This window comes from Neoarius graeffei, chromosome 5 (genome assembly GCF_027579695.1).
Source record: "Neoarius graeffei isolate fNeoGra1 chromosome 5, fNeoGra1.pri, whole genome shotgun sequence".
Taxonomy (NCBI): domain Eukaryota; kingdom Metazoa; phylum Chordata; class Actinopteri; order Siluriformes; family Ariidae; genus Neoarius; species Neoarius graeffei.
In genome coordinates, this window is record NC_083573.1 from 88694070 (window position 1) to 88709536 (window position 15467).

Consider the following 15467-nt stretch of genomic DNA (forward strand, 5'->3'; position numbering starts at 1 on the left):
CCTAACCTGCATGTCTTTGGACTGTGGGGGAAACCGGAGCACCCGGAGGAAACCCACGCGGACACGGGGAGAACATGCAAACTCCACACAGAAAGGCCCTCGCCGGCCCCGGGGCTCGAACCCGGAGCTTCTTGCTGTGAGGCGACAGCGCTAACCACTACACCACCATGCCACCCCCACAACGTTATCTGTGATGAGAAAACGTTATAACACACCACACGACACACCACTGATTCAAAATAGTGGCATTTTATTAACCGTTAAACATAGGTATTCAAAATAAAGGCATAGACCACTGAAGGTTAATCAAACAACAGACTTTGATTGTATTTCATTGCAATGAGCAACATGTCCCACAAGAGGGAGCAATCTTCTACATGTAATATGATTTCCTCAGAGAATCACCAAAGTTGGATTTCAACTCAATGGTATTCTTGAATTGAGCATGTTAACAACAGCAACAGCAACAACAGTATTATCAATATGACTGATAATATTAATATAAATATCAACCTTGGATCCAAATTCCCTCGAAGAAAAAAAAATACACATGAACCAACAACAAATGCACATTTGTGATATAGATACATATATATTTTTTAATTTAAATGATCAAATAGTAGTATTTTTGTATATAATCTGCTACCAGACAGTGACTAAAATAATCATTATTAACTATAAGCTCATTTGAGTCAGATGTGTGACGTGACTAACGTTGTTAGATGCACAGCTCAGAGCGTGTCTACGTGATGTGCTCCACATGGTGACTCCTGTAAGTGACTTCACATGTATAAGTTGACTAACTTTCAGACGCACACTCACACAAGCCCCCATTTCTGTCAGACTTTGATGATGTCACAGCCTGCAGCTTGTAACACCGAGGATCCCAGATGTCCAAGATTGGCTAATTAAACAGGAAGTGAGCCTTCCGGGCACGTCCTAGTAATTTTGCACAAAGTATGTGTGTGTTTGTCATGGGTAAGACAAATTATGATATAGGAAGTGATGTGTCTTTTTTGAATTGGCGGTCTACCACTCAGCAGAATTGCATAATAAATAGTGTGCTACAGTAATTTTGACAACGTGACAAACCCTGTAGACAAGTATTTGTATTATCTGTAGCTACAAAGACCTACTTGCAGTTTTTTTCCCCTTTCATGTAGATATTACTACAAATAAATGAATAAAATCCACCTCAATGCTACAAAAGTGTGTGACTAAACTGGTGGAGTGCGCAAGCTGCGGGCTGTCTGATCTGACGACATGATGACTCGAAAGTGTAGGTAAGCACTCATTAACAAATCATGTGTCATGTCTGCCTAGCAAAATCCCTGGATGTGGAGATCAAGCACTGCAAGGGGTGTTGTTGGTGGTGGTGGGGGGGTTCCCTACAAATAGAACACACCAAAAAAGAAATATGTGAGAGAAAGAAAGAGAGAGAGAGAGGGCGGGAGAGAAAGGGGGAGGGAGGTAGGGAGGGAGAGAAGTATAATTACAGTAAGACAGAAAGTGGAGTCAGAGTGGAGAAGAGGGAGAAAGACAGAGAGAGAGAGAGAGAGAGAGAGAGAGCCCAGCCCACTTGTACAAAACCATTCACCTCGTGCATAGTGAGCAGTCCCAGAGTTCTACACTGCTTCCCCAGGGCTCGTCCACAAGACGCCTGCCTTTCCCATCCAAACTTCTCAGAGACCCAGAAGCAAGAGAGAGAGAGAGAGAGAGAGAGAGAGAGAAGGAGAAAGAGAAAGAATACCTACAAGTCAAGCAACCGGCAGAACTATTCCTCCTCTTCAATCATCACCTCTCATCACAGCAACAAGGATTACCCTTTTTTAATCCTTTGCTTGATCAAACTTTTTGAAACTTTTTGGTCAATACTTTTTTCTTTTTCAAACCTATCAGACTGAACACATCCACAGCTACAAATTCCTGGAGGGACATTTGATCAAGAGGAAAAAGTTTTTCTTCTTTTTTTTTTTTTTTTTAAATTGTTAGTTAGGCTGCATCAATTTGTTCAGCCTCCTGTTTCAAGAATGATGCTCCTGCCTGCCATGAGTGTAACACTGCTGCTCCTGGCTCACTGCTATTCTCTTACTGCCATGGCCACCTCGGGCACCTTGGCATCCTCGCCCTCTTTACCATCGGACTGCCCCTCTTGTGCCATGGCACGGCTGCGGAGGAGTGGCGCAGAGGTGCTAATGGAGGAGGAGGAGGCGCAGCAGGATGTGGTGGAGGCGGTGAAGAGGCACATCCTCAGCATGCTGCACCTGCAGGATCGGCCCAACATCACACACCCAGTGCCCCGTGCTGCCCTGCTCAATGCCATCCGCAAGGTCCACGTGGGCCGCGTGGCCAAGGACGGCAGCGTGCTGATCGACGACGAGCCTCACGGACGCCTCGAGGCCGAGAACAGTGAACAGACTGAAATTATCACCTTCGCCGAAGCTGGTGAGTTCTAATCTCTGTGTGTGTGTGTGTGTGTGTGTGAGAGAGAGAGAACTTAAAATAAACAAACTTGTACCACAGAACAGCTGGATGAGAGAGAGGACATGACTTTTAACTTTTTGTCAGGAAAACCTGTTGCCTCAAAGCAGGAGAATAGCTCGAAATGTGGTGCAGCTTTCCTCCTCCTCCTTCTCCTCCTCCTCCTTCATAGAAATGTCCTGCTGCTTTATAGAATTGCTGATTATCAGGGAAACCCCACTGAGCTTCCAAGCCATAAACGCCACTTACCTGCAGACCGACAGGCTTCGCAAGGAGCCGTCTGCACTCAGAAGGGGAAAAAAGTTAGCAGTTTTTATGTCTGGCTTTTCAAAAGGCGCTGATAGAGCATTGTTAGACTCAGAATGCTGTTGAAAAATCCCTCGAAATCCTTGATGCATAGAAACACTGGGCTCCTTTCTGAGTCACACAGCAGAAGCGATCAATCGTCACGGAGCTCCGTGACAGAAATGATGTGCTGCAGTGCTCGCTGGATTTCTCATTCCTAAACAGCAGCGAGCAGAGCTACTATGCGAGCTCCCTGGTGAAGTGAACGACTGTTTGGTTATAATTAAGCTTGACATGCGGTTTAGAATTAAATTGGAACACAAAGAAGCAATGGAAAAGTTAATGAGACACAGGCGCAAACATAAGAGGAGCGCAAATAGCAGTCAGACCTGAAATTTCTTCATCTTAGCCGAGGGTTTACACGAAGCTTTAAATGAGTGGAGACTCTGCAGGGATCCTTGAAGTACTTAAGTACCGCACCGAAGCTGGAACAATAGTGTGCTTTAAAAGACACGTCCCTTTAAGGCATCCTACTTAACTGAAGTCTAATACAGATTTGCTTTTAAAATGGAAACTTGAGAAATAGAAATAATGCACATTGTTTTTACTAAACACTGGAGTCTTTAGAGACAGACAGGTGACACACAGTCTGTGTTTACATCACAGGAAGGAATGTGTGTGTGTGTGTGTGTTAGGGTTAAACAACCAGGTTGTTGGAAGCCTCTCATCATTCTCTCAAATGCATTTTCTTTTTCAAGAGCGCCACTGTTATACAAAATGTCCATTGCAAAACATTCCGAATGAGTCATAACAGATAAAACCTGAATCTATCAAACCGTAATCCATGACGTCACTAACAGTCAAACTGAAACGTCCTGCACCGTCGCTTGTCTCGACGATTCCCTTCCACTCAACACAAATCGTTTCCATTCAACGCTGCACGGCCTGTTTTACTTCACGTTGCGAAGTGAAATTGGACCCAGATGATCAGACATCTGCCAACATCTGCATGCCAGCAAACCAGCCTAAGATGGACTTTAAAATTTTAATCAGATAATCAATATTCCTCATAGCACATGACGCTTATTACACTTATTACACCAGACATATACACAACCCTGAAATAGAAGACATATTTCCTTACACGTTCTCTCACCCACCGTACATTCTTTTACCTTACCTGGATAACCAAATTTGCTTTACGAGGGGCCTGAATTCCAGCATTTTGCACACATCCAGGTTTAGACAAGCTGTTCTTAGAAGCGACCACAAGAGGGGATGCCATTGAGAAATCACATGAAAGACCCTCATCATTCACAGAAAGCAGGAGCATGGAGTGAATGAGCAGTTTACCCCTTACAGCCAGACAAGACTTGGAGTGAGGGGAAAAACAAGGAAAGAAATCAAGAAAATCTGGAATTTTTTTTTTGGCTGCGGACGCACCTTGCAAAACATTGTGAAATCTCGTTTTAGTGTAGTTTATATTTACCTCTTATGCTCTTTTACATTACATTAGCCCAAGGGCTAATTTTTCTTCCTTCCATCCATCCATCCATCCATCCATCCATCCATCCATCCATCCATCCATCCATCATCTATTCTGCTTATCTGTCAAAATGCTAATTTTCCAGTAACATGCAAATTTTTTTAGAAAATTCACACAGAGAGAGAGAGAGAGAGAGAGAGAGAGAGAGAAAATCCACACTTTTTGTAATGTTTTACCTTTAAAGATATTAAGAAATTTTTTTACACACACATTCTTGTACTTCTATCTTTATGGGGACACTCATTGACATAATGCATTCCCGAGACCCTTACCCTAACCTTAACCATCACAACTCAATGCCTAACCCCAACCCTTAACCTAACCCTAACCTAGACCTCATTCCAACCTGAACCCGAAAACTAAGTCTTAACCCTCAAACAGCCCTTTGAAAAAGTGAGGACCAGCCAAAATGTCCTCACTTTCTAAAAATGACCTAACTCTGTTGGTAAAAAAAAAACAAAAAACAAAACATATTCTGGTCATCAATATGTAGCAGGTACCCCCCCCCCCCCCCCCCCCCACACACACACACTTTTGTCTCACTATCCTTGTGAGGACCTTCCATTGACATAATTATTATTGCAGTTAATTCATATTGTGCCTGCACCTAACCTTAAGCTCAGTAATGAAAAGGAAACTTTTTGGCTCTTTTTATTATTATTATTATTATTATTATTATTTAAAAAACACAACAACAGCAATTTCCTTATGGGGACCATCCAAATGTCCCCACAAGGTTGAAATTGTCAGCTTTTACTATCCTTGTGGGGACATTTGGTCCTCAGGAGTATACACACACACACACACACACACACACACACACACACACACACACACACACACACACACAGTCACTCCTGATTATTGCAGTGACTAATGTTATGATTGTAACTGACTCCTCACTGCTATTGTTTCTCAGAGCTCATGATTAAGCACACTGGTTCCACCACTTGGAAATTCAGAAATGTTTTTGTGATCAGATAACTGCAAAACTCAAAACCATAATTACTTTCACACACAAACATGAACAGCCACAGCCACTGTCTGTGCTGTAAATTTTACCATATTTAATGCTCTCAGTTTTTAGGTAATTTGAGGTCGAACAGGACCTTGATGGAGCTATCAGTATCCAGAGACAAGGACTTTATATGTAAAGACAGCAGGGACTTCAGCATGCTTACACTATGGTGAATTATTGCCTTTTAAAGCCCAGTGCTGTTTATAGTACTAAAGCTTTCATGTAATATTTCATATATTTGTTGAAACACATCTCAAGGGCTGGTTTGTCATTCGTTTGAATTCACGATCTCAAAGTTGTGGTAGTGTGTTTGTGTAAGAACACGACTACGAACGTGACTCCAGCGGCTCAGTGTACAGGCTTGCGCCTTTTAAGACATTGGAGGAATTCATTAATTTGTAAACACCACTGACAAGAGCGAAGTACGCCAGAGCTTTGCCAACATATATATATCTTAGGAATGCATTGCTTCTCCTTGACTTTGTCATAGCGGAAAGCCAATCAATCTCATCTCAGCACCAGAGGTCAGAGAAAGAAAACATACAGCAGTTGCGTAGTTATCTTTCTCTGAGCCTTCAACATGATGAGCTTTTATGTTTAATGCCATACACATGCAACAATAACGAGAGAAAGAGAAGACTTTGGTTTACAGAAGCTATTCTGGTCCTGTGTGAAACTCATGCCAGGGAGCAAACAATCCGTAACCCAGCCGCTTGTTCCAAGAGCCTGGTTGCTGAAGATGTGACAAAGTCAGACCCCTATAAATATTTTCCCATATCTTTGGGGATGGCAAGATTAAAAATAAAACAACGGTTAGCTTGGGACTTGGGAACTTGGGTTTGGTAGGATGAGGAACATTCATAGCATTCCTTACTAATGCACAGAGACTGTACAAAAACCATCTGTGTACCCAGAACATCGAAGAATATAATGGTAAACGATATGTAACTGGTGCGTGTGTGCAGTTTGTGTGTGTTACTCAATCATGCTTGCAACATTCATGAAAAATGGCATGTCACAAACAGATGACTTGACACTATTTCCTTTTCCGCACTTCCTCTTTTTCTATGTCTGATTAGTCATTTAATACCTCAATATCCTGCATTCCAGGCATTCAGAAAATTTTACCGAAACATTTTAGTGTGTCACCAGGACAGCAAGAAAGTTTATTTGCCTGTAGTAAACATATTTTGCAAATTTTTGTATGAAAAAAATACAGTACTGTGCAAAAGTCTTAGGCACATGGAAAGAAATGCTGTTGACCAAAAATGGCTTAAAAATAATGAAATGAAATGTTCTAACATAAAAAAACTATAAACAGTAATCAGTAAGCCATAATAAATGAAACAAAGTCAATATTTAGTGTGAGATGACCCTTTGCTTTAAAATAAATAAAAAAATAGTAGTCTCAGGTCCAGTGAATGCAGTTTTATGCGGAAATGAGCTGTAGGTTTTACTGAGCATCTTCCAGAACCAGCCACAGTTCTTCTGGACACTTTGACTGTCACACTTGCTTCTTCATTTTGCACTAAAACCCAGCAGCCTTCATTATGTTTTATTTTTTAATCTGAAAAGTGCTCTCTTATGTAACATGCTGCTCAGATACAAACTTGTTTTTTTCCTGTAATATTTAATTTTGTGCTGGAAAACGAACGGTTGGACTCTAAAATGTTTTTGTACCGACTCAATAATGTAGAAGTCATAAAATAGAAACCTATAACAAAGTTTATATGAAAAAATTGATTGCCTAAGATTTTTGCACATTAAGAATTTTATTAAAGATAAGATCCTATCCCTGTTTTAGATCACTATTCAAGCTTTAGACTCCAACAAGATCATCATGTAGGCTATTGATGTTTCAATCATGATGAAGCACTGTGTTTTCTTAAGAGTTCTAGGAGACCTTATGTTGTTTCGTAAATAGTATTTTATTACTAATAGTTCAGACCAATTTGGACAAGCTCATTAGATATGATTATTAGCAGGAAGACACTATGTATAAGAGCGACTGATGTCTCAGACGTACTCAGCTAAAGAATTAAAAGCATCCATCAGAAAACATTTTTCAGCAAAAGTTAAAGTGTAAAAGTACACAAATTGTTTGATAAAAAATACCTCTGTTGAAAGTCAAACTACTTCTTCGCTCAAGTCAAAGCAAAAAAGTACAACATAAACTCTTAAATTTATTGTATGAAAGTAAAGTACTTGAAAAAAATCATGAAAGAAAAAGACATCTACCTTAAATCAAACACTGATTTGAATCATTGATGGTAAATTAGTGCTTCTTGAGCCAAAGAAACCAAGAGATGTTGGAAAGCATTAGTTATGGCTAACTAGCCACAACGTTTACTAGCATGGAATTACTTTGACAATACAAACAAGCTGAATGCTGATAAAATAAGATTGATCCTAAGGTGAAATTAGAGGTCCCCCCCCCACCTTTTTAAAAGATACGATAGCTAATACCTAGCTGTCACAATACAAACTAGATAGAGACTGTGACTAAAGTCACAGTGATTTGTGATAGCTCTTACAAACCAAGATGTCTGGTCACCTTACCCTATAGATCCGGAATGGTAAGAAATAGAGAATGATACTCAGCGAGGAAAAGTTGCACCCTGCCACCCTGAACAAAATAATTAAAATAAAAAAAAACTGATTGAAAAAATCATGAAAATTGACAGAATTATAAGTGATTGAAAAAAAAAATCCCATTTTTCATGGCTCATTCTGGATCAGTGATCCAGATCAGCACCAAAAGTCATAGCAATATAATTCAGTCCAGAGTTGAAAACCGAGGGAGAAATAACGTCCGAAAAATGTTAGGATAATAATAATAATAATAATAATAATAAAGTAGAAAGATCCTGAGTGAGAATAACAATTTGTGCCAGTGCTGCTAGCGCAAATTAGCTATTTATGTGTAGCAACGGATAGATTACAGCGATGGGAATTTGGTCTCACTGTAAATTCGAATTTAGATAAACTCTCTGAAATGTAGTAAATGTGAAAAGCACTGTGTGAAAGAAAAAACTCAAGTATAGATCCTTGTACAAAATAGTACTTTGTTACTTCCCACCTCATTCCTCAAGGATTATTAGCATATGCTAATAATATGACATATGTTTGCACATCTACACAAACAACAAGTTGTTTGTTTGAACTCAAAGGCAAAAACTTAGACACCGGTCCTCTATTTTTTCTGCTTCAAACAAAAGTAAGTTGAAGTTGATGCTTTTTCACTCATTGGTAACGGACAGCAGATGATCCACGGTTGTTTGTGTGATTGGTCGATGGCTTGCAGATGCTGACTTTAACAGATGAACTGTTCAGTTTGTCTCTCAGATCCAGGAAGGGAGCACGCATGGGCGCAGGCTAATGCTGTAACGGATATAATCATTAAGATTGAAGCGATAGCGATAGGTCATGACTACATTGTGGCTTTCCATCCAGCAATGCTATGTGTTTTTTAGCCCATGTGGAAATCCAGGCAATTGCAAGTAATTTATATTGCTGTGTTATATTAAAATCCAGTTATTCCCATCTATATTCCAAAAAGGAAACATTCCTACAGCATGCCTGTACTGGTTTGTTAAGGCATCGCCCTCTTATAAACTCTTACAGAGTCAGTGAAGTGAACTGGACATTTGAGTTTTGAATCATGGGAAAGAGAAAAGATTGGCCATGATGCCCGCAAGTGAGATTTGCCAAGCTGAGGGATCAAACTGGGATTGATTTGAAACAGAGGGGAACCGTCAGGGCCTTCTAGACCTTCAGAGAAGGCCCAAACATATCAGCATTTCAAATGTTATATTTAATTTCTTTCATTCTTTCATAATTTCATTATAATTATTCTCTTCTACTTTTAATTTGGCCTCATTTTGTATCAAATTTGCTTCAGAAATGAAAGGGTTACTGTCCTGAAAACATTAAAATCAAGTTATCCAATGAGATTTTTTTGTTTGTTGTCTCCAGGCTGAGAAGCGTTTAGAGCTGCTCACTCATTGGTTAGGACTTCATTGCTGGGACAGAAGGCCATGGCAGTGTATGTTTATGTAGGAAGTGACAGATGAATTAATCAGATTTTGATTTACAGTGGGAGGGACCAAAAATCAATTGCCCTAGGCCTCCTCGAAGGCCAACGTTAGCTTAACTGCGAGTCGGCACCGTCAGCACTGGAGTGAAGTCACCTTCCAGCCGGTGTAGCGTTCATCAGTAGTGTTAGCGAATGCTAATAAAGTGGTCAAGTCAGTGCTATTGAGAGTAAGTAGCACAGGCTAACGACTGAGAAACTAAGATTTCTGTCTCCAGACTCTTCTTCCACGCTGCACACTCAGAATAGTATTTTTCACTCAGACTTAGGTATTCATTTCCATGTGTAATTTACTTAGTTACTTTTAAAATCAACATCGACAGCTACACGCAATGGCACGACCTGGCAGCCTGCCGCCAATCGCTTACAAAATCCTTTGCCCTGTTGCTTTTTTGGTGTCTGGCTAAGTTTTGTCTGAGCTCAAGTCCCAGCTCTAATAGTAACGGTTCGCTACTGATTAGGAATCAAGAATCAAGGCTTGATTCTGGTTATCATTAGTTCCTCAAAGATGTCAAACACTTGTTTGCACTTGTTATAAAGTATGAGATGAATTTGGACATCACAGTATAAAATAGAAATAACAATAGAATAAATACTTCCTCTACTTAACATGAAGATAAGATTATGTTTATGATACCTTTGGGAAACCTGGACTTGCTTCTGAACGCTAATGCTAATGAAATAGTGTCCACAAACACCTAAAAGCCAGCATTATAACCACTTTGCATGCTTAGAACATATGAAAAAGGAATCTGTTTGCTTTTGTTTAAGCATTTCATCCCACTGCTGACCTCAATTTGAAGCTCGACTAAAAATCTGCTCGAAAAGAACTTGTGGAAAGATTAATTCACAGCTAATTAAAAATATATAAGGCATACAAATATGTAGCAGACATAAAAGGAGAATGTTAGTTTATGGACAGTGTAACTTTTGTTCACTGGTTGCTTGAATTTGGCATCTTAATAGACTCATACCAGAGTTGTTTAGTCTCTACAATTTGTCCTCATAGTTGGCACGACCACATTAAATTTTGAAATATGCTGTCTGGTATTACAGTCAAGGAAGCCAACTTACACACACCAGCACATCGTTATAGCATTTTATAGCTCAGTTTAGTTCATGACTGCTGAAAGCAGAAAATAGGAAAATAGGTCACACATTAATTTATACAGAAAAAAATCCAGAAAGATATGCAGACCTTGTATGATGATATCTGCTTGTGGATTTTGGTGTCAAGGCTGACCAGCCTTGTTTATTTTTAGGTTATCCATTGCAAAATCTCAGATGTGCGGTCGACTTGTTCACTATCCCAGACCTTAACCGGAAACATTCATGTCAAAGCATTTATCACTAGTGATCCAGCGAGTTCTCCAAGCCCTCCCTGTAAGCTGCAGTCTCTTTGCAACAATCAAGCCAGTCTTTGCTCGCAGATTAAAACTGTTTCCTTTAATCAGTACTGTCAACAAATTAGCTCAAGACGAATCACATCTTCTCATTACAATCATCCCCAGGAGGAGAACAAACACAAAGACCATCCACAAAATAGGCGTCTCCTTGCATCCTCATCCTCTTACACCCTCTCTGATTCTGAGGGATTATTTTATTTATTTATTTTTTTAAACTACGTAAAATTTATCTTTTGGGTTTGGCGCGTCAGGTCGTAAGAAGCTATACATTATGACAGGAGGCCAACAAGGAGATCAAAGAGCATGAACCCCCCCCTCCCCTCCCACCACCACCACCACCTCCCAAAGGTAAACTAGATAGAGATGAGGATTAGAGAACGCATTAACCAAAGCCGTGTTTAAAGAAGACTCGACCCCCCTACACACCTCTTTAAGGTCCCAGGTGATCCTATATTTCTCCCTCCTCCCTGTTTGAAGACATGATTTGGGGGGAGGAAGGAGAAGAATGTGTAAATGTTATTTTCCATCTTTGTGTGGGGGACAGCTGTGCAAACTACGCTCTCGTGGTTACACCGGTGTTTATTGTTGAGGGATTATTGTACGTCTTTCAGCTCAGAGGGTTTTTTCTTTCTTTCTTTCTCACAAACGTATTGAGAATCATGTGGAGCAAGGCTGCTTCCATACGCTCTCCTACTCAGTCAGATGGGGGGTAGTTCCCTGTGTAGGCCCAAGCCCTTGCTGAAGAAGAGCTCGAGCTGAGTTTACTCATCTTACCGAAAGCTAACGATGTGCCATTCTTTCAGAGACCACAGATTAAAAAGGAAACAATGAGCTACCCGATGCTGGAAAAGCCCATTATTTTTAGACTCCGTTCATGAAGCGATTCTGTGTTTGGACAGATGGGACTTTGGATGTGTAAACACATACACATACCCACACACACGCACACACATACTGACATCATTGTTATCATGTTGTAATCCTATAAATATGCAGCAGCGTACCATAGAGATTGGATTCAATAATGTTCATCCACACTTCATAGATGTCCAACTTTCGCATCAACCTCGGATGTATTTAACTCGAAGATTAAAAACCAAACCCTTCGTAACCACCATGCTTTACCATAAGATTTGCTGAAGTGTCAGTTTTCAAGTGATCGTGAACGACTCCGGAACAAAACTCATAATTTCCAGCCAGACACATCATCCAGCGACAGCTTACAACTCCTGACAAAAGTCCTTTTTTTCTTAAGATTTGTCTCAGTAAGTGGAGGGAATTCATTTAAAACTTGGCTACTGATCCACAATGTGAGATGTTCCAGAGGCCTCGGCTACGTCTGTAAAATGCAGTGGATCAAAGCCAGTGTGAGACTCGTTCTGTGATCCACAGAGAGAGAGAGAGAGAGAGAGAGAGAGAGAGAGAGAGCAAGTTATTGAAAACATGCCACATCGAAGCCCGCAGCTGGACACCATGTACTGCATGTTGTCACGGTCATCATGTCTTACTGTACTCGGTTATTGCATGTTAGTTAGTGTACTCTGTTATTTCCATTTCAAGGTGGGGTAGACAAGGCAGAGTTAGGTAGGAGGGACGTTGTGTGTTTGTGTGTGTGTGTGATGTGTTCAGAACTGATTCAAATTTCTGCCTTTGATATCCTGAAAAGGGGTGTCATTTAAAAAGCTGGCTGTTGCTCAAATCCTGGTGAGCTGGTCAGTCCTGAACTGTGGCGTCACTGGCATAAGTACAAAGCTCAAACCCTCGACTGATGTTACCACTCCTAGACAATGCCATCTTTGATGTGGTTGGTTGCAAGTCAGTAGAATTAAACGGTCTTCCATTCATTTAAAAATAGCTAATTTAACTAACGACCTTTTTTTTTTTTTTGCCCCTCCTCTTGTTTCCTTCCTCAGGTGAAACCCCAGGTCTGATAAACTTCCTTATCTCTAAAGAGGGTTACGAGATGTCTGTGGTGGAGCAGGCCAATGTCTGGATCTTCCTGCGACTTCCAAAGGGCAACCGCACCCGCACAAACGTCACCATTCGACTGCTCCTGCAGCAGCCGGACTCTGGGGAGAAGCTGGTGGCTGAGAAAGCAGTTGACACTAAACGCAGTGGCTGGCACACTTTCTCCATGGCATCTAGTATGCAGTCTTTGCTCGAACGGGGCATAAGTGCACTGAACCTGCGCGTCTCATGCCCAGCATGTGCTGATGCCCGTGCTACGCCGGTCCTGGTGACTCCTGGAGGAGGAGGAGAGCGAGAACAGTCTCACCGGCCCTTTCTGATGGCTGTGGTGCGTCAACTGGAGCAGAATGGGCCAAGACGCCGCCGTAAGCGTGGCCTGGAATGCGACGGCAAGGTACGTGTGTGTTGCAAGCGTCAGTTCTATGTCAATTTCAAAGACATCGGCTGGAACGACTGGATCATTGCACCGACCGGCTACCACGCCAACTACTGTGAGGGTGAGTGTCCGAGCCACGTGGCCAGCATTACAGGCTCAGCACTTTCCTTCCACTCCACTGTCATCAACCACTACCGCATGCGTGGTTACAGCCCTTTCACTAGCATCAGGTCGTGCTGTGTCCCCACGCGCCTCCGCGCCATGTCTATGCTCTACTACAACGAGGAGCAGAAGATTGTCAAGAAAGACATCCAAAACATGATTGTGGAGGAGTGTGGCTGCTCGTAAGACAAAAAAAATCAATAAAGACAAGCAAAAGAACAGGGAAGGACAGAAAAGAGTGCCAAGTTTGGCTTGGAGGCCAGGGTGGGGAGGGAACAGGGACCACTGCCCTAACAGTAAGGACTTGGGCAAAAAGAAAATGGAGTGAGGTGAAGGGATGAGGGAAAGAGCTCTCTTGAAACGGCTCTCTTCATCTCTCTTTCACACTCAGACTCCCGTACAACGACGGGCCTCTCTCTCAACACGGTGGCTGCTTGAACTTGGCCGTCTGAAAATCCAGTGGGTATCTATAGCTTGGAGCAGTTTCTGTGGCACTTTCAGAAGAAAAAAAAGAATATATAATATATTTTTGCTACAAAGCTGAGGGAAAGGGGTGAGATGATATTTATGCGAGCGAGAGTGCAGTGCGGTCACTCTGAACATGCCCCACATAAGGGAGTGACCATGATGATGAGGTGCCTGAAAAAGCAAATCTCAAAACTATGCAACTTGTCAAGTATTAAGATTTATTTTTCATTCATGTGTTGTTTTGGTTAACTATTTACTTTTACAAACTAAAAAAAAAGGAAGTTGACTTTTTATACTTTTTTGAAAGTATATTTTATGTCTTATGTGTGTTTGTATGTGTACATATGTGTGTGTGTGTGTGTGTGTGTGCGTGCGCGTGTGCATGTGTGTGTACGTGAGTGTGTGTGTGTGCGCATGTGTTGTTGAGAGATACTTGAAAGAAGTTTGACGGGCTGCTGGAACCAAACATTTCTGTTTATTATTATTATTATTATTATTATTATTATTATTTTACGTTAATATTATTGTTATTTTACTTTCCTTTTTACTATTTTAAAAACGCGACGTTACGAACGTTTACAGTTTGCACTATACCATCAGCATAGCCACATATACAAATGGTATTTAGCGAAAAACAAGAAGCACTTCAAAACGGACAAATTTTCATTAGCGTAGGTTTGAGCAGGTGAGGAAAAGTGAGAATTATGGGTTAGGAACAATAATGAGTAAGGAACAAACAAAACCTTGTCCACACCTGCATTGTGTTGGTTTTAATTTTATAATTAAACACCAAAGACTTTAAGTTAGTTTTTTTAACTATATAAATATAGTTTTTTTTTTTTCAAAACAATGTTACAAAGACATCCGGATCAAACCCAAGCAAATGCCCTGAATGAATGATCCATCCCATAATAATTCTCAATCTTTTGTGTGTGTGTGGGTTTTTTTTTTTTGCACTGCTGCACTCTCCATGTGTGTTTCACCATCTAAATGTTCAACACAGCACTTAAACCAACATTTTTGAGTTTTCTTCTTGCTTTTTTTTTGTAATAAAAATGAATGTGCAGCGGTGATATTTAAAGAAATTGGGAGATGAATTGCTGAATGATCTGTTTTGGTATTTATAAAATAATTCACCAAATATTGGAAGGACCCTGTATGACCCAAACAATGTCACCACTTTGTTTCATAGATGTTTTTTTTTCTAAAAACAGGTAACTGCAATGTTAAAAAAAAAATGAAGCAATTATTTCGCATAAAAATTTTTAACACATGAGAAAAGCTTATTGTCAGGATGTGTGTGAATGCATACAAAAAACAATGATAAGAAAATGAATAAATAAAAAAGACAAAAATGTCACATCTAGAAAAAATTAAAAATTAAATATGTGGTATATGTTTTTGTTTTTCTTCATGCAGACAATTATTGACACTGAAAGAAGTGGACTAAGACTAAAAAGTAGATATATATTTTTATTCTGTATATATGGAAATCAAAATACCAATATGTTGCATTGCTTTGTTGTACAAAAATGTGCTTGTGTTTTTTTAACCTAATTTATTTTACAGTATTTTCCCTATTTTTTGCTTCACCATTAAAGTTACAAGGTTGTACACCAAAACAGATGTGTGTTGTTTGTTGTTTTTGGTTGGGAGCAATTTGA

General features: G+C 40.4%; 1 protein-coding gene across 1 annotated transcript; it reads left to right on the forward strand.

Annotated features, from left to right (window-relative positions):
- Positions 1 to 1550: 1550 nt before the first annotated feature.
- Positions 1551 to 15257, forward strand: inhbaa (inhibin subunit beta Aa). The gene is made up of 2 exons (XM_060920724.1): positions 1551 to 2445; positions 12743 to 15257. Exons 1-2 carry the CDS (start codon positions 2031 to 2033, stop codon positions 13519 to 13521), a joined length of 1194 nt encoding a protein of 397 aa, XP_060776707.1. The 5' UTR covers positions 1551 to 2030; the 3' UTR covers positions 13522 to 15257.
- Positions 15258 to 15467: the final 210 nt, after the last annotated feature.

Excerpts from the sequence above, each read along its gene's own strand:
- inhbaa (XM_060920724.1), top strand. The coding sequence starts at position 2,031 with ATGATGCTCCTGCCTGCCATGAGTGTAACACTGCTGCTCCTGGCTCAC. Across the intron at positions 2,446-12,742 it reads TATCACCTTCGCCGAAGCTG|GTGAAACCCCAGGTCTGATA; the intron begins GTGAGTTCTAAT and ends TTCCTTCCTCAG.